General features: G+C 44.0%; 5 protein-coding genes across 5 annotated transcripts, besides 4 other annotated features; 2 read left to right on the plus strand and 3 right to left on the minus strand.

Moving 5' to 3' along the window:
- The first annotated feature begins 4,319 nt into the window (after positions 1 to 4,319).
- Positions 4,320 to 4,352: a microsatellite.
- A 114-nt stretch (positions 4,353 to 4,466) lies between these two features.
- TSTA_062380 (uncharacterized protein) lies at positions 4,467 to 5,124 on the minus strand. The gene is made up of 2 exons (XM_002340097.1): positions 4,954 to 5,124; positions 4,467 to 4,898 (listed from the first exon to the last, which is right to left on the minus strand). The coding sequence occupies exon 2, from the start codon at positions 4,871 to 4,873 to the stop codon at positions 4,667 to 4,669; it is 207 nt and encodes a 68-aa protein (XP_002340138.1). The 5' UTR covers positions 4,874 to 4,898; positions 4,954 to 5,124; the 3' UTR covers positions 4,467 to 4,666.
- An 842-nt stretch (positions 5,125 to 5,966) lies between these two features.
- TSTA_062390 (uncharacterized protein) lies at positions 5,967 to 7,411 on the plus strand (the record flags this gene model as incomplete). Its single annotated transcript, XM_002340098.1, has 2 exons — positions 5,967 to 7,184; positions 7,233 to 7,411. Exons 1-2 carry the CDS (start codon positions 6,005 to 6,007, stop codon positions 7,409 to 7,411), a joined length of 1,359 nt encoding a protein of 452 aa, XP_002340139.1. The 5' UTR covers positions 5,967 to 6,004.
- A 3,898-nt stretch (positions 7,412 to 11,309) lies between these two features.
- On the plus strand, positions 11,310 to 13,393 carry TSTA_062400 (uncharacterized protein). Its single transcript, XM_002340099.1, has 2 exons — positions 11,310 to 11,578; positions 11,650 to 13,393. The coding sequence occupies exons 1-2, from the start codon at positions 11,550 to 11,552 to the stop codon at positions 13,037 to 13,039; spliced, it is 1,419 nt and encodes a 472-aa protein (XP_002340140.1). The 5' UTR covers positions 11,310 to 11,549; the 3' UTR covers positions 13,040 to 13,393.
- A 229-nt stretch (positions 13,394 to 13,622) lies between these two features.
- TSTA_062410 (uncharacterized protein) lies at positions 13,623 to 15,744 on the minus strand (the record flags this gene model as incomplete). The annotated part of the gene is made up of 2 exons (XM_002340100.1): positions 13,623 to 15,611; positions 15,674 to 15,744. The coding sequence occupies 2 exons, from the start codon at positions 15,742 to 15,744 to the stop codon at positions 13,646 to 13,648; spliced, it is 2,037 nt and encodes a 678-aa protein (XP_002340141.1). The 3' UTR covers positions 13,623 to 13,645.
- Positions 13,667 to 15,517: a mobile genetic element.
- Positions 15,745 to 15,784: 40 nt separating the features above from the next.
- Positions 15,785 to 18,789, minus strand: TSTA_062420 (uncharacterized protein; the record flags this gene model as incomplete). Its single annotated transcript, XM_002340101.1, has 2 exons — positions 17,169 to 18,789; positions 15,785 to 17,069 (listed from the first exon to the last, which is right to left on the minus strand). The coding sequence occupies exons 1-2, from the start codon at positions 18,557 to 18,559 to the stop codon at positions 15,785 to 15,787; spliced, it is 2,676 nt and encodes an 891-aa protein (XP_002340142.1). The 5' UTR covers positions 18,560 to 18,789.
- Positions 15,827 to 17,722: a mobile genetic element.
- Positions 16,268 to 16,813: a mobile genetic element.
- Positions 18,790 to 19,204: the final 415 nt, after the last annotated feature.

The raw sequence follows: 19,204 nt of genomic DNA on the forward strand, positions 1-19,204 counted from the left end.
AAGTCGAACTACGGAACGGTTTGCAAATACCTCAAAAATACCAAATTCCCTTTAAGGGCGTCCTTTTTGGTGAAATAGTATTACGTTTTAGTTCCGACATATTCTGCTAGTCACGTGATTTTATTTTCAACAATGGCTCACTCAGTGTTACTTTCCCGGAGTTAACTAGATCACACCCTGATTAGGATTAACACCCCGCTAGTCACCTAAATATCAATCGACCAGTAGAATTAACTATCATTTGTGTTTCCACATTTAACCACACAGAAGGTCAGTGAAAAATACATAAAACATAAGCAAAAACTTTCCAAGGCTGTCTGGGAAGACTTCACACTTTTCGTTGCCTAAAAACAAGACTGCTATGGCATCTGTGTTTAACGACAGGATATGGGTGCCCAACAGATATGACTACCGTAGTAGTTCAGATTCCTAAATATATATATCACGTGCGATCCAGCCCCTCCGGCCCCTCATACAACTTTTCAGTCATCATCGTTGAAAATGAACTTCGCTCACTTCTGAAAGGTCCTTTAGTCGTTATCCATATGAGTTCAATACTGAGACTCTAGCATTCATTATGGGTGAACCTGTATTCTACTGTTCGAAGACGAGACACTATTTCGCAGAGTTACCAATCCGACGCTTGAGCATTGCGAGTAACGTTATCGCTTCTTAGTGTGGTTCGCACCCATCTTCGAACAATCAAAATTTCATTCAGTCTGTTTCTTTCCAGAACGATTCTTTTGATGGTGAGATGAGCTTTCCGAGGTCATGACCCATCTAACAGTCACTAGGCTTTTAATCCCGAAGCACTTGATGACAAAGTCGATTTTTCTCAGGTCCCTGCGAATAAAGTGAGGTGGATCGAAGGCAGTGGTCAATGGGTGTATTGGAAAGGATGTGACGGTCTGACAGTCTATGAGAACAAAGGCGAAGGGAGGGTACACACAATGCTTTCTGGTCAAGCGAAGTTGGAAACTGGTACTGAGTTATACTTGGTTGGAGGCCAAGTGAAAGAAGGTTAGCGCTGCATGTGGAAAGACTGGATTATATTCTACGTATATAGTTTACTTTGTATTCGAGATCCTCCTTTTAACCCTAGAGACAAGTTAATAACGGCGCCTTCGTCTGGCCTGCTTGTAAGTATCATGGAAACGCATTCGGTAACACGATTTCCTTCTTCTAACTCCTTCCCGCGCATACGACTTGCTCTTATTTCGTCATGTATCTCCTTGCCAAGTACGCTGATGATAGCATCGTCTCGGGTTCCTTTCAGTGTCATATCGGGGTTGGGAATCAGTTTTAGCCCTTCTTTTAAGATCACATATCGAACCTGTCCTACGGATTCGACGTGCACTCCAAATAAAGCCATTGCTAGATATTCAACCTTGCTCGGACGGATAGCTAAGCTCATCAAACAGTCGACTAATCCGTCAAAGGGAAAGTCCATCGTTACAGCAGCCTTGAGACAGGGAGATCCTTCACTTTGCACTGTGTCCCTTCTAATGGCAGAGCACATATACTGGTCGAATATTTCTGCCATACCTCTTAGTGAAGCATGTTCAAGTACCAGGTGCTGCGAGGAATTTGCGAGAAGCAAAGACGTGTCTGAGGTTCCAGATGCGCTGAGGTTAGTCTCTGGTGGAGCAATTGTGGTACTGTGGTGCGTTGAGTTTTGAATTGTTGTATTCCGTTGAGACTCATCATTTCCAGATGTTTCTAGGATTATTCCTACGTAGAGTTAGAACCGAAAGTGGATAGGAGTGATTAAATGACTAACCATTAACTCTCAAGGACTGCAATATTCTGAGAATAGCACTGTATACTGTAGGATGAACCTGTGTCGCTGCCACTCTTTTTGCTGCATTTATTCGTTCGGACGGAGGTAGCTCATCGAATGCTTTCAAAGTAACAGATCTGTTGCTCCGTCCTTTGAAATGAATTTTGCCCTCCGTGGAGAGGAAATGCGCAACCCAAGACGTAAACCCTCCATGGTCCAAGAAAATTCGTGCTGTGGTTGCGGTTTCTGCGTCGCGTGTTTCTATGAGTTTTCTCTTCAACCTTTGCGGAGCTCTCTGTCGCGTCCATTCCGTTTCGAGATGTTGTTTGAATATACCTATCGAGCTTTCAATTATCTTTTGAGTAGGCACAAGCTGTGAGGAAGCCGATGCAATATTCTGAGCGGGCATCTGTTTAGAATACTCAAGAGCCATAGCTTGGAAATGTAGTGCAACAGGGAAGAAAGTCAGGTTATTGTGAAGGAAAACTAGCTTCTTAACTTACTGACTATTTTAGTACATTAGCGTCTTGCCATATCTGTACTGTAGTTATGTTGGTTCCACGAAAGTAAGTTAAGCAGATAAGTTACCACGGTTCTTACAGGCGACTGGTTGGATAAGGCTCACTCGTGCGGCACACCTGCAGTGACTAGTGGGCCGTCAGTCATAGAATACCAATCCTCTTCAAATATTGGAATTCAAAAGGATGGGAAGAGACATAGATCGATGTGATTTAGGCTAGTAGAGGGATGATAAATCAACTGAGCCATTGCACTTTTCATACAAAGTGGATGAGGCCAAAGGATATAAGATATCTGGGACACCTGCAGTCAGATTCAAACAATACATTAGCTTCTGTACGGAAGAAAAGCTTCATAATGGATGATCAATCAATCGACTCTTTGAACGTGTCTCTCTCTATTCCTATTGCGATACTGGGGTTGATGAAAACAATCTCTTTCCTTTTCACCAAAGGGTTGTGCCAGAGCTGGAATTTCGTTCTCTCAATGCTCTCCCTTACTGCAAGCGTTTCCATTTTAGTTTTCACTATTAGGGGCACCACGTTTGAATGTGGCGACCTCTCCGTTCCTATTTTTCATCTTCCATTGGGGATATCCACGATCTTTCCTAGTGTATTTGAGGTAAGTCTCATCGGATAACTAGTATTTATAGCAAAGCTGACAGTTTAGATAATTATGTACCGACGCTTGTTATCTCAGAACAGTGCAAAGCTGCTTTGCTTATTATATGGCAGTTTCTCTTCTGCAACGAAGATACTCCTTTTGCTCCTCATTCCTTTGCTGCATTCGTGGCTGTACAAGTTGCTCACCGTTGCTTTTGCTCTCGATTACCTGTTCCTTGCTACTATTTGCTATGCAATTTCGCGCCGAGCTCCAATAGGTGGGCTATCACAAGTGGTATTAGTCCGAAGAGCATTAGACTTTATAGGTGTCACACTATGTGCCTTTGTATTCGCTGCATTTGGCATAATACATGTATCAACCTGGGCAACCCTTAATGAAGTAATGTGCTTGCCATCCTGATATCTTCATTCATAGTCCTCTGACTTCTACTCGCGACAGGTACTGGTTATTCTCACCACCGGATTTATTTGTTACGCTCAACCCATCATCAGACAACAATCCGACCTATCAAGGAGAGGGTGTATCAGCAAAGAAAGTGCGCCATAATCTTCAAGATAGACAGGCATGTGTTCTGTATGATGCCTTTAATTAGTTGGGGACAATATCTTCGGTTAATCGTGTGTCAAATTATACGGATTCCTGTCCTTCGCAAATTGTCTGTGCATGATATCGGGCATGGCCTGGGAATACGGGAAAATATATAAACTACCTAATGGGCGAAAGGTTTCGGGTATGAACGCGCTCATTATCATGTGCCTAGTCTGTTTCTTCATAGCAAGTTGTCCATGTGACATTTCTCCCAGGAGATTCAACTCATGCTTTCTATCCATTTAAGAATCATCAGATCATTGTTCAAAATATGCTCACTGAAATGGTGCGGCTAAGATATATAGTCAGATACTCCAAATGCAAATCGAAAGAACCTCCATCAGGAACGATTGATCCCACGCATTCCAATCATCCATAGTCATCAAAGCGCCAGACTTGGTATATTGTTATATTTGATCAAACTATTCGTTTTACTTCAAAGTGAAGGCTTTTACCCTAGCCCTTCTCATTGAAGATAACACAGTAATATGGTCTCTGGGATCACTATCGCTAGAATGGGCTCCTTGAATGATTTACGCCTCTTTGCTCCTCTCGTATGCCCTCAACGCCATGCTTTTCTGGGCGGATTACTGGTATTAACTACGTAATAATAAAAATCCTAGTCACCAGAATCGTCGTCTCCCCTCCTGTAAATCTGTCTCGCCTGGGATTCTACAGACGAAAGTCTGCGTACTGGGCGAATCGCAAAAGATGTTGCGGCCTCAAAAGGTAATTAACACGTCACAAAACGAGATAGACAACTTGCGGCAGCGTCTCGAGGAAGCTGAAATCGGGATTAAAGAAGGAAAACAACAACAACAACAACAACAACAACAACAACGTCAGGAAGAACCCATATCCCGCAAGACTGCCCAGATTCCGCTCGCTTTCTGCGAGCAATTCGGAGAGTCTGAAACTAACCATCGGACCGCGAAAGAAGTTACTTGAAGGCAAAACACCGATAAACGATTCTGTTTTGAGAGCAGAGAATCCAACTACCAATACAAAGCAGATCATATTACAACCTTAAAGTAAATCCAAACCAGCCACACCATTTGCAGTACATTCCACGTAGTTCAAGGCTCCACATCTCCCTCACAAACAGCAGGTCCTCATTGATATCCTACATTAGACTGCATAAATGGAGGAACTCTTTCAGTTCTTGGGCTTTCGAGTTTGCGATGCAGTTCCAGCCGCTTTCATCAGCTCTTCTTCAGCTGGCGAAGGAAGTTTGACTTCATCCAAACTACCGCTACTAGGCTGCAATCCTCTAGACTTCTGTGATGCTGTGCCGCGTTCTTTCATCTCCTCCGCTTGGTCCTTGGAAATGTCCATATTGAATTTGGTTTCTTCGCGAGACATGGTTGCAAGGATGGAGCGACAATAGCTATGTAAATTATTAGATCCTATTAGAAGTCAAAAACAGAGACCAATCGACATACTATTGATTGTTCAGTAGTTATGAACTCAGGAAAACTGGGTGTAGAGGTTGTATGCCTTAATGATAATAGCCAGAGCCCTAACTTGCAGCTTGATGCAGCGCTTTGATTCTGGGAGAGGTAGTAAAAAGAAATTAAAACGGGATTTATGTAAGAAAAAGAGATGGTCTCTCATGAACAAAGAAAAAATGGATATCTCTGGCCTTTTATAACTGACTCCTATACAGCTTGCCTTAATCCCAAAAGAGAACTATGTACTCTTTCGCTGGATACAAGAAATGATTGGGTATGGGCTTTTGTCTCTTCCTTCCCCTCCTTTGACATAAAACACTTGCATATGTGCATTGCCGCCAATTTCAGAGGAGATTGTGACAGGGATGGGCGGCAAAGAGTTCTGATTGCACGGAAATATTGACTTTGTATGGATTAAAAATAGATGAGAAGAAGCTAAAAGAATTTTTGCGGCACAGCCATCTCAAAAGTGAGAGGTCAGCAAACAATCTGAAATAAGTATGTGCCACAGAGTTCCATGTGCATAATAATACAGAAGGTCTTGACATGTCAAATAATCACCTGTCAATTTGTGAATGTGAGTGGGACGTGTAATTGTATGTATTGTGTGTAGCCTATCTAAGGGAAGAAAACTCGGACACAGGTGCCGATACAAAATAGCTTAAACAGGGTTCTCGGCGAGGAAAGTCATGCACCAATGAGGCCTGAGATATGCCTTGTAGTGGGTTTTTATAATGCCTATTCCACATCCAGAATAGCCGTAATATAATACAGACACAATTTCACTCATTAAGACACAAGGGGAAAGTGGGCGCGTAGTGGCTGGAGCTTAGAGGCACGCTAGTGAGATCGGTAGACTCAAACCTCTCCGTGCCGGCTACTACACTTGAACTCCCATGTTTCCACTTCGAAGTTCACTGTCGCTTTTTAAAGTCCGCCGCCGCGACAGAAAATATCAAGAATATAAATGACTGACCTAAACGACCTTCGTCCGAATCGACAATCACAAAACCATCTTCTGGATGACTATTGAATATTCACCATGGCTTCAGACTTGATCAAAATACCAAAATGTATGGATTATGATGATCTTGCATGGGAGAGATGCGAGAATCTATTTGAACCTTGGAAGAACAAAATTTTCGATCGGGAAGTACTTCGAGAAATCGGAGCAACTATAGATAAGTATCGGGGAGGTGTCCCTGATGAACTTTTTGCTCCTAAAAGGGGAGCCTTTAATACTTGGATTCGAATGAAATTCAAAGATGGGGGTTCAGCGGTAATCAGGTTTCCATGCCCTGGCGCTTCGGTATTTCCAGAAGAAAAAGTCAAGCGTGAAATAGCTGTGATGCGGTTCCTTGAGCATTTTACCAACATTCGTGTGCCTCACATCTTACACTCTGGAATGACTGCGGAAAGTCCATGTGGTCTAGGGCCATTTATTATCATGGAATATATTGATCATGACTATGACTTCATTGATGCTCTTAACATACCTGGTCGTTCGCGCCAAGAGAGGCCAATTCTGAACCCGGACATTTCATCAGAAAGACTCGAACTGGTTTATCGTCAAATGGCCGATATTTTACTACAGTTATCTAGTCATTGTTTCTCAGAAATTGGCTGTATTTCTAAAGCCAATGAAGATGATGAATTTGATGACAAATGGGTGGTAAAACACCGCCCACTGACGTTTGATATGAACGAATTGGTCCAACTTGGAGGCTTTCCAGCAAAGTTGCTTCCCCAGCATCCATTTACAACCGCCTCATCATATTATGAGTCCCTTGCTGAAATGCATCTAGCTCATTTGTCTTCTCAGCGAAACGACGCAATTGAGTCTGCTGAAGATTGCCGACAAAAGTACATTGCGAGGTGTCTATTTCGCAAGATCACCCGCGAATATCAGCTTTGCGGAGACGACTCAGGGCCATTCAAGCTTTTTTGCGACGACTTTCGACCGGGAAATGTCCTTGCAAATGCGGAATTTCAGATGACAGGGGCACTTGACTGGGAATTTACGTATGCTGCACCGACGGGCTTTGCGTACAGCCCGCCATTTTGGCTAATCCTTGAGCTTCCAGAACATTGGGCCAATGGCTTGGATGACTGGATACAAAACTACGAAAAAGTCCTGCCGGTGTTTTTGAGAATACTGAGGGAGAGAGAGCAGGCCGCTATCGATCGACATATACTTAAGGACACCGATCGCTTATCAGAGCGTATGCTGAAAAGCTGGGAAACAGGTGATTTTTGGCTGAACTATGCAGCTAGAAAGAGCTGGGCATTTGATATGATATACTGGGCTAAAATAGACCGGAGATTCTTTGGTGATGGAAATCTGGAAGATCGTCTGCAGCTTTTGACCCAAGAAGAAAGGGACAATATGGATGCTTTCATTCAGAGAAAGTTGAGGGAGAAGAAAGAACGCATTTACATTGGTGAGTGATTGGCAAATCGTGAAGTTGCGGTGGATAATTATTCAGTGGGAGTCGCGATAATGTAGTAGTGTATATAATGCAATATCTGTTTCTACGGCTTGTAGAAAAGGATATCTAAAGCAACTTCTTTACCTTCTCCAGCTGAGGTATGCCCTCAAACCCCATGCTTTTCTAGGCGGATTACACTGGTATTAACTACGTAATCATAAAAATCCTAGTTACCAGAACCGTCATTTCCCCTCCTGAGATAACGACTAAAGGATTGTTCACAGTAATAGACTTATCTACACATCCTTCAACTTGGTCGACCAATACACCTGAATCAACCCTGCCGTCCTCCCGGGAAACTGTTCCGTAAAGCGCTTCACCACATCCGGCCATGGCAACTTCCTAGTTCCTTTAGTCCGGGCTTTGTTCAATGAGGGCGTCGAAGTAATTGAAAATCCAGCCATGCACTGTGAAAGCGCACCCTCGAATAGCCAGGAAAGAAACTCTAAACGGCCGTCCATAGGCGCTCTCAAGAAATGAGAATAAAGCGTAGGAAGGAGGGCCGTGTTCACATTCTCACTTGGCGTGGTGCGGGTGCAAACTCTTTTGGATGGCTGTCCTAGACCGTACTCTGGTGCGGTCTGTTTCTTATTGAATGATAGCTCTTGGCTACTGTCACCGCAAGTGGATTGCAACATGGATGCCGTGCTAGTTTCTAGTTTGGTTGTATGAGGACGCGAAAGATAAGTCTGTTGATCAAGAGGATCGTAAAAGGGAGCAGCTCTCGGACTGTACTCTGTTGTCTAGGCTGAGGATCGGAAGTGCTTGCAAAGTGGCCCCGTATAAAGACTGATTTTTGTGACAGCTCATCGGGGGATATGGCACCGCTAACACCACTGTCTTGTCGGTTGTATGTCAATGTGCAAAGCGTCTCGTCGCCGAGAATCGCTGGGTCGATTGGAATGATTGTTTCCGATCTGGTGGGATATGATATAGAGCCATAATCAGTTACACAGTGTGGTGTGGTTTCAGTGTTTGGGTAGTAATCGAGGACTGAGACCCAGCTAGTGGAAAGATCAGTGTCATCCAGATCGGGATGGGGTGATGACTGAGGCAGTGACGGAGACTGCTCTTGTGATTCCAGTATACTAGGCGTCGGATCCAACACCGTCGTGACATGAGATCCCGCAGAAGAACTAGAAGGTCCCTTAGGAGCCTGTGCATAACGGGTGTGAGAGAGTCTGGAAGAAGACTATGGCAGGCGTGGGTGTGCACACGCCTCCACTACTGGACAGGCCGGAAGTGGGTGAACAAAGACCTGAGCACGGGTATGGGAACGTGTCCTGGTAAATGAAATTTATGCATTTGGAGAAGAAGGGCAAGCAGAAGAAAGGAGGAATTTAGTGATGGATGTTGGAATTGGGTATCGCGAGGCAGTCTTTTGATGGTGCAGAGATGAGGCTTTCCTGTTATGTCTCTCATAGGGCCGGAAATTATCCACGTGAAATCGAGAGTTGGCCATGTTCACGGTCAAAATCTTGAGCCTCGTTTTTAATGAGCAGGAACTGAGGAGAGTCGCATGTGCGGGAATCAATCACCTTTATGTCGAGAGAGGCTGAGAAGTACTATATCAACTGAGAGGACCAGAGTCACCTTGGTTCCGATCTTCTAGCCTAAGACAGCGTTACGCACCGATTTCCAAGACTACTCACCTTCCTTGTACATATAATTTGATGGAGTCGTGATTCGACAGCCCCTGTTGAATTTCCCATTCTGCCAATAGAAAGGCTCAGCAACTGAGTATAACCTGGATCATGCCTTCTGGATGAGTCTATACGGCCCTTATAGCGTGTTCAAAACTCGAATCTAACACCGCCATCGTCTGATCTCATTACCAGTGTGGATCAGAATGAAAGCCACCTTATTGACGCTAGCGCTGCAATGGGTTGTGATGCGACGATGATACATGCTCAATTTTTGGCAATGTAGGACCTTAAATTGGAAAGACAGGCCGGTGTGAGCTTCAGCCCCGCGCGATGCATGTTTGCCATTGGCTGCTACGTCGAGAGCATTGTCCTTGAAAGAAAGGAAACCCATTATCAACCGAAAACTGACTCTTGTTAATGTCATAAGGTCACAAGATCGGAAAGCGCGATCCCTGTAAGTTAGGCGAAAGATTCCTGTTGTTGCGTATTGTCAGACGCATTATTTTCGAAGTAGGATCAGTACAACGCTCTCCAGCGCAGTGTTGAAATAACATATTTGTATACCTCTTTTGTTGTTCTCTCCGTCTTGCGTTCCCTCTTTTTCCTTTTTTCCTGAGTCGTTCGGTTCACGAATTCAGTCCTAGAATCCTGGCGAGGCTGAAGTGATCCTAGGCAGCGGTATTGTTCAACAGACAAGAGCAGCGATTACATCGTCCTCGTTCTTGCTCCACTAGGAGCCGAAATACGGCTGTCGATGGCAGTCTCGAAATTCAGAGTCGCCAAATATGGTTGGACTGGAGTCCAATCATCTGCGCTGTCCAGGCTCGGTGGCAGCGATTCTGGAGGAGCTGAGACATCACTGACGTGGCTGGCGCGAGGTCCATGCGATGCTGTGCCGTTTAGCCGCTGGTGTAACGGAAAATGAAATTGAGAAAAATGAAGAGAGAAAGGAGACGACAAGGTGAAATCGGTCAAGGGACGCACCTGGGTTTATATAGACATCGCGGACTGACGCTCGGGCCCGCTATTCCCAAACGGGACAGGCTGGCGCCGCTAGACTTAGTCGAGTAGTATCATTCCCCGAATCAACAGGCGGTGGCCGGCGGCAGGGGAACGGGTGGCCAGGAGCGGTTTTCAGCGCCCGCTTGCCGTCTGTTAGAATACTACCCTGGGCGATTCAAATCGCATAATGTTCAAATTAAATTCAAAGCATAAGCCATCTTAAAGTTTGGATCTGTGTAGAATGTTGACATAGATCTGTTTGAATGTAGACATATTTTATCCTAGATCCGTTCAACTGTGGATCCATTCAACTATAGATCCCGTCAACTGTGCCTGTTTGACTGTGGGCCTGTTCAAATGCGGATCTATTTAAAGTAGGCAATCCTTCCAGGGGTTTGAAAAACATATTTACTTATTGAACTGAAAGATTGACTACAGTATTACGTATATACTTTGTAAACTAGATAATACGTCGTCGCAAGAGTAGCTATGCTATGTGCTTATCAATACAAGTGAGGTCTCCCCAAACTTGGTCAGGGACTATGGACATGTGGTTATACAGGTGACATTTTAGGTTCTAAAGGACAAAAGTTCCTTTAGGCCAACAGTTTAACTTATTAAGTAGCTTATGGGTAATTTTCGGTAGTCTTGCTCTAATTGAGAGGTACAGTACTACTGCCTTCTATTTCATATCTAGTTCTTTTTTTCCCCTTTTAACCCCGCAATTTAGGCATTGCTTCGTTGTTCCGCGCCCTCGGTTTTGTACCAGTGGCCAATCAACATCACTTGTCATGCAGAAAGACAAAATTTTTTCCTTAATCTTGCTTTGTTGTCAGTGTGTTTGCATTACTGTAGTCAACATACACCTCACATCAAGAGCTTTTCTGGTGTTTAAATCTGGTCTTTTCCTTTTCCCATTTACCGCCCCAAGCACAAATTTCCTCTTACATCGTTCAAACTCCACGGATTTGATGAAGCATGACGTCTTATAGAGACTGCCTTCATTTCTCAAAGTATTCTGGTCTTTCTATTCGAACCGCGAGTGTGCTGACATAGACATAGGATGTTTAAAGTTCCCACAATCCAAGCTATTGCTGGGCATGAGAGGACCGCTTACAGTTGATTGCAAAACCAGTGCGCGCTTCTACATACTGTGATTGTTTAACTTGTTTCACCCTAACCTATATCCGGGAAAGCTCCGGATTAACCATATTCCAAAAGTTTCACTGTATCGTATCTTACTGTAAGAATAACATGACGTCACTTGAAATCCCAATACAGTAGAAAACAGTCCATGGTTCGTTTACTGGAACCTTCCATGCAAGCCAGGGGTGTAGCCAGCTGTCCACATCCTGGTTCCCTTCGTGTTCCTGACTTATCATCTACGTTGGCACTTAACGGCCTTATTTTGAGTTGTGCAGGACGCAACTAGGTGGAGAACCGCTGAATCATGACTCTGCTCATCATTCTTCTCGGCTTGTTGGCACCACCTTTCCTATGCTAGTGATTTGAATGAGTGTTCTACTAATGTCAGATTCGTGAAACAATAGGTTGATTGGCGGCATATTTTGCCTTGACGAGAGGGGTTTTGTTTCTTTAAACAATGAACGTGCTTCTCAAGCAGAAACTTGGGAACAGACTTCGTTTTATGCCCCTACCCCGGGTAATCTTGACCGCTATACGCCATCTGTTTATTGTCCTTCCCCAAGCCGTCTAAACGCTGAACGCTCATCCTCATTGCCTCGACCGGGCCGTTTAGGCTATTACGATGAAGCTAGCAGTGGTAATCTGCAGTCGTGTGATGACCATACACAAACGTATATCAACTATCCGATCGAGTGGAGGGTACTTCTCAACAACCGCGGCGTAGCTAGAGATACTGAAGAAGATCTGGTCTTGAAACCCTCTTCATACTGGCAACAAATAAAGGAGAAGGCCGATCAAGCTGTGCGCCAGCGCCTGAGGAAGGCAAGCAATCGACGTGTACGGTCAGATGAGACCACTATTGTGGTTTCTGTAAACGACCGTTCCGAACGTGACCTTACCAAGCGCTTTGAAACTGATCATATTGATTGGACAGCTATAGATAGGCAACTTCTAAAGTGGGAACCACTGTTCCGCAAGGGAAGAAAGCTGAGACTTTCTATAACCATCAGGTATCTAGAGGATAGGAATCCTTCTCCACCCGGCAGAACTGACAAAAGAGGGTCTTCATCAACAACTAACCGAATGCTCCGTGATTTGGAAGATCAAATTGACGCCGAAGAGTCCTCAGGGCAGCCGTCGTTTTGGAGAGACGTCTATAAGAAAATGCGTTGTCCAGGACCACCTTGTCATCATGAAGGACAGTACTGCTGGCAGGATCCAGTGAGTAAAAAGCATTACAGATTGAGAACGCATCACTTGCGTAGCCTCGTCAAATTTGTGGAAAATAATGGTGTTCTTAACACCCATGATGACGTTCCTGAGGCCATTCGAGAGCAGCTATTTGCTGAAGAACGACAACAAATTGATCACCGACAGAAAACTCTTAATCTTCCTGCAAATTCATCAGGGCTTCCTCCTATCAATATAAATGTCCTCCCGACAATGTCATCCCAGCCCTTGTTGTCTTGCTCATACAGCGATCAATCGAGATCTTCTAGAATTGAACAGGCTCGCTCGTTCAAGATACCCGAGTCCTTTGAGGAAGCACTCGAAAATTATGCCAATTGGCATCTTGGACGAGTGAGTACCGTCAACTCCAGGGAAAATATTATCCGAGCGCGCGACATTGCGCTGGAAAAGTGTCTTGATCTGCAGCAGATCTTCATTGATAATGACCCAGACTCTTTATCAGGGGTCGCGATTGGTATGGCCCGTAGGTTCGCTAACGACATTCCGCTGTGGCTTAAGGATCGGGAGCACAGGAACGATATGGAGGAGCCTGAGAACGAGTGAAATTAGATTCTTTCCTTGACATAATTGGTAGATCGCCGCCTTCGCAGGCAATCAATCCATTCATTGATTCTGTAGCAACTTTCTTTAAATTTAAAAGGTTATTCGAATGGGCTAACCTAGAATCGGCGGGAAGATCTGCGCCATTGGAAAACGAAGTGGGACTATCCGTGTTATTTGAGGATTTGAGTTGCGAACACGTGGAGCTTTAATCTCCGATTCCCGACCCGAATTTTCGAATATCGCCGTTGTCACGTGACACCACCTGACTGTTGGAGCTCGGTTACGCTAGGATGGATACGGAATATAGGCAAATAATAAGAAGTTAGAGTTGAGAATTTCTATGTATTGATGCACACTCTCTAATACAAAACTTGTCAGGAATGTTGACCTCTTTTATATGTGAGGTCCTGTACAAACTAGATCATGAGATGACATCCAGTCGAACCTTCTAGATATAGCCATATAGAGCTGATTGGATGTCTATATCTCGTCAGTATGTGAACCTAGTTCTCGAAATTTCTTCATGTTAGTAGTATGATGGATTCCCAATTAGGGATAGCGTATTGCGTTCCAACACACCCCCCCAGGAAGGAAAGCTTGAAGCTTTTATTCCTGCAGTAAATGTGCTATATCCACTAATCCCTGGTGTTTTCTCCAATTCACAAAGATCTGGCCCTTGAGCAACTTTGTAAGGCCATCTGCAACCATTCTCTTGGTGTCGACCCATTGAATATGAAGTCGCTTGCTCTGAATCTCTTGGCGGAGCCAGTGGTGATAGATGTTGATATGGCGTAGACTTGTGTGAAAATTGGGTTCTGGACTCGTCAGTAGGCGTATGGTTTGAGTATTGTCACATTGAATAGATAGTTCATGCTCTAGCTTGAAGCCGATTGCTTCAAAGACACGTTTCCAGATATACAATCGCTTTGCGGCTTCAGTTGCTGCTCTTAGTTCTGCTTTGGTGGTAGAGGTTGTTACATATCTTTGTTTTGTAGCCTTCCAGTCGACGGGTCCGTTGTACAGCTGAACAAGATAACCCTCTGAGCTTGTACAATCGATGTTATCTCTAAATGAAGCATCTGAGGCACATACAACAACGTCTGATTCTGACTTCCTTAGTGGTGAGTATTCGATAGCAAGGAATCTTGTATTGAATAGATATTGTATCACTCGTTTGATCTGCTGTATGTGGATAGGTGACGGATTGGTGGCATGTTTAGCAAGCTCGTTGACAGCCTTTGCAATATCGATTCGTGTCATGACAGCGGCGTACATGACTGACCCAACCATTTCCTGATAATGGTGAATATCTTGATTCGTTGCTTCCCCATCAAAAGGCTTGATATCGACTGATATTGGTGTTTTGACTAGGCCGTGGGTTAATCCAAATTTCTCAGCTATTTTTGTGATGTAGGAGTCTTGACAAATCCAAATTTTCCGCTGTTCTCTATCTCGTAAAATTCGCATGTTGAGAAACCATTCAAACTTGTCCATTTTTCTGAGTTCGTATGTTGCCATCAAGGTCTTCTCAATTTTTTCGAATTCCGCTTGTTTTGTGGCTTTGTCGTAGAATATCAAAATGTCGTCAACAAAAAATAATAGAAATATGCCGTTTTTGACTAATAGACATTCTTTATCTGGTATCTGTTCGAATCCGAGTGTTTTCATCAAGGTTTTTGTGAATTCTTTCTGCCAAAGCCGTGGACTGCGTCGTAATCCGTACAGTGCTTTCTTGAGTTGAATAGCCATGCCAGGAATCTTGAAGCCGTTCGGAAACTCGGTATATACCTCTTCGTCAAGGTTGCTATTCACAAATGCGTTGACAGCGTCATATTGTGCTATCTCTAAGTCGAATACAGCTGCCAGAGATATCATCATCCTGAAGATTCGTGCTGCCAACGTTGCCGCTCGTGTTTCCAAATTATTGTCATATTGCAGATCACCGCGTACACAAATCCGTGCTTTGAACTTGGAAATCTTGCCAAATTTGTCAAATTTGTATTTGAAAACCCATGTTAGCGGTAACACTTGTTTATCATAGGGTTTTTGGACAAACTTGAACGTTCCTTTCTTCTTCAGTGTGTCAAATTCGGTTTTTGCAGCTTCAATGAACTCCTTTTTGTATTTGTGCCGTAGAACGCCAGTCCAGTTCTTGGGTTCTGGTGGGAGCTCAGATTCGTGAAGGTTGTTGGTTTTTTCCATAGCGGCCATGAAGGACTTGGCTAGTGAGGACTCTTGGAATAGCTTCATTCTTGCGAATGCAGCTCGTTGCTTCTTTCTCACATTTTTGCTGGATTCTGAATTATCAGTTGCTGGGCTTCGAGCTCTTTTTGAAGCTATTCGCACTCTTGGACCTGTCACGATATTCCTTTCTGATAAATCGGCACTGATTTCTGCTGCTTTGGGTGCGTTATTGTTGTTTGAGGGTGTAGGAGGCGGGGTAATCTCCTTCTCAGATCCCGTGACATTTCTTAATGGAGTGTTTGGCGCGCTCTGATTGGTCAGTGGAGGTGTTGGCAAGTCGTGATTTCCTATTTGGGGAATCTGTTCTTCCGGATTTTTAGTTATTCCACTTTCCCCTATATAGCTTCGATCAGTTTCTTCCTTTCTCACCACGACTTCGTCCTCTTTCACCCCCCCAGATTCCACAATATTGGAATCGCCACGATTTTCAGTGCGAATATCTTAAAAGATTTCTTGGGCATCCTCCATTTGCACGTCAGGATCGTATATATGTTCGTCGTTTTATGCTTCAATATTTCCAATTCCAGTAATTGGTGCCTCGATTTGAACTGGAGTTTCGGTATCTGGCTGATTCGAACATTCATTTGACCCCCTCGCTGGTGAGAACCTTATACTGGCGGGTTGCCAACGTTGAAGCCTCATGTCATCATCAACTGAATCAAACACTTGATTGTCCTTGTCAATATCTTCAAGGTTTAAAATTTCTAATGATTCTGTTATCGTTGTCACACTATCTCTGATGATTTCCCTAGCGAATGGATGTTCTGGGTCATATCTCTTCGTTTCGTCAAAAACAACGTCTCGTGCTCGAATGACCTTCGTTCCCCGTGGACCTGTCGTCCAAATGAGCCAAATATTGTGAGCTTCATATCCCACTAGATATCCAATCTGCGCTCGTGGAGCTACTTTGTGGCTTTTCTTTGTGTCGATCCGTACGTAAGTCTTTGATCCGAATAAAAACAGATTTCCAACATATGGTTTCTTCCCATACACTGACTCATATAGCGTTTTATAGTTCAAGGATTTCGTTGGTGTTCGGTTCATGATATGAACGGCTGCTCTGGCTGCCTCTGGCCATAACCCTTCAGGTAGGTTGGCTTCAATAATCATGCTCCTTGCCCTGGTGGCAATGATATCCCCAGCTTTCTCGCTTAGGCCGTTCTGCTCAGGCGTATCAGGAACTGTCGTGACTAACGTCTTTCTTTTCCTTTTGCAATAGTCCTTGAAGTCGTTGCCATTGATTGAGCTTTCGCCGTCCACATGTATAGTCTCAATAACACACTTGAAGGTATGTTCGATATCCTCAATCAGTCTTTCTAGGTCGAAATTGACTGATTTCGTTGTGGTGGTGACTAATACGTGGAATTTAGTTAACGGATCCACTGCATGGAGGATATATCTGTCAAAATTCCGTGCCAAGTTCATGACAATGATGTCAACGAATATCTTTTGAAATGGCCTTGTTGGTAGCGGCATCGCTACCCTGCTGATTTGACGTTTGGCCGTGGTAAGTTCGCAGGTTTCACATTTGATTTTGAATCCCTCGTTATTGTGGCTTGGAACTGACATAACAATAGCTCCCTCTGTTGCTTCTTGGAGTTTCTCAATAGCTCTGGATGATACGTGTCCGAATCTTTTATGCCACACATTCATCGGATCTTTGAGTATGTTTTTCTCCATGGAATTGAAGGCAAAGTCGACGCTAAGCGAACTGCGTGCTGGCTTGTTCTCGTCCCATTCGATAAGGTAAAGATTTCCTTCTCGTCGAATATGACACAATTCCTGACTGTTCTTTTCCAATAGTTGTTTTCGGGTGTCATAATATATACCATGGTCCTCCATAATCCCTTGTGATACGATATTGGTATGAAAGCCTTCAACGTACTAGGCGTCACGGACGATAATACCCTTTCGCTTAACCTTTTCACTGATCGGTTGTGTGGGATATACTATTGTTTCTCCAGGTCCAGTCATTTTGATTCTTGTGTTTCCAACAAGCAGCCACCTGGATTCGTTGCCTAAATTTCGGAGCCTTCTTCGATCGTTGAAAATATGAGTTGTTGTACCGTTATCCATTATGACTTTGTTTGTGAGGTCGTCGTTCGAGGCTAATAATGCCGTATCCAATCTGACAGCACATGCAATCTCATCGGAATCATACATGAAATTCGATCTTTCCGAATCCTTATCTGTTTTCTTGCTGGTGTCGGAATCTCGCTCTTTCTTTTTCTTTTCCAGTCCTTTCTTAACCCGTTTCAAGGCGTTGGCATATGGGGTGTCCTTTTTCTCAAGATTCTTGAACTTTTCCTCAATACTGATGTCTGATTCCCAGTCCTTAGGTCGTTTTGCTGGGTTCACGTATGGGCAGTCCTCAAATTGGTGCTTCTGGCCGCAGAGACATGTTTTGTCCTTCGATTTTGATCTCATCTGACTTTTCTTGTTGTCTTCAGGCTGATCTGACTTTCCGTTGAGAGTTGCCATAGCGATATCGCGTCTGTGACTTGATTCCAACTTATTATTGGCTTCAACCCACTTGTCGAATGTTCCTATGATCTCGTTAATATCTGGAATCTCCGTTAAGCCTGATGTGTCTAATCCCATGTCGTATTCGAGGATTCTTGTGCTCCAGATGTCGTGAAACTTGGGCGCAATCTCTGCAGTGGATTGGATGAAGTCTCGTGCCAATCTTGTGTCTGACAACTCATAGAAATTGGCAAGCTTCATATCCAGTACGAGGGTTCTCCATTTTTCCGCCCATTCCTTCGGTCTTTGAGTGCGTTTCGGATTAAGAAGACTTCGTTCTCGGCTCAAGAGCAGGTCGTTCTCTCGTTGTTCTGTAAGGGCAAACCGTCTCTTCAAAGTTCGGATTATTTCCTTAATATCTTCCATTTGCCGGATTTCTGACTGGTGGCCAAGTTCGACTGTATCAAGGATATAGTTCTTGACGTTTGTCATTCGCTCTATATGCTTCTCATATCGAGCCTTATTGTGTTCGTAAATCCGTCGTTGCGAATCATGAGCCGCCATGTCAGCTTGCCAGTTCATCAGCTTGAATTGCTTAATAGCAATATCTTCATCGCTGGATAGGTCTGGCTTAGAAGGTTGAATGGGCTCTATTGGTTTTGTTGGCGCTGGCTCCAAGTCCCCAGTATTGATGGTACTTGGATTCATATATTCCCAGACTTGTTCCTTTGTCGCCTTTGTTCTCAGTTGTTCCATCCATTTTCTCCAATCGTCCGAGGTTTTCAGGATCACAGTCGTCTTTTTCTCGTCCATGGCTAAGCGATTCAGACAGAGCTTGGGCTGTTCCCAAAGGTTTGGATTCGATTGATATACTTTGATAACCGGCTTTTGGATATAGAGGATTGTGGGCAGTTTCTGAATATCTATCTCACAGCAATCCCGGGCTCATAACTGTTGGAGCTCGGTTACGCTAGGATGGATACGGAATATAGGCAAATAATAAGAAGTTAGAGTTGAGAATTTCTATGTATTGATGCACACTCTCTAATACAAAACTTGTCAGGAATGTTGACCTCTTTTATATGTGAGGTCCTGTACAAACTAGATCATGAGATGACATCCAGTCGAACCTTCTAGATATAGCCATATAGAGCTGATTGGATGTCTATATCTCGTCAGTATGTGAACCTAGTTCTCGAAATTTCTTCATGTTAGTAGTATGATGGATTCCCAATTAGGGATAGCGTATTGCGTTCCAACACTGACAGTGGTGTTGGAATATTTGCCCTATTTGGGCTTAGCGGCCCAGGCTATGGGCGTATATAGACCCGGCTACATAGGCTTAGCGTCGCCCAAACCCCGCTTTCGTGCCTGAGATCCAACCAACTTTTCCAGGGAGTACAAGAAAGAATCGTATACCATCCCTTCACCTGTGTGCCATTGCTCTCACGATTTGAT

This window comes from Talaromyces stipitatus, genomic scaffold, assembly GCF_000003125.1.
Source record: "Talaromyces stipitatus ATCC 10500 scf_1105507295523 genomic scaffold, whole genome shotgun sequence".
Taxonomy (NCBI): domain Eukaryota; kingdom Fungi; phylum Ascomycota; class Eurotiomycetes; order Eurotiales; family Trichocomaceae; genus Talaromyces; species Talaromyces stipitatus.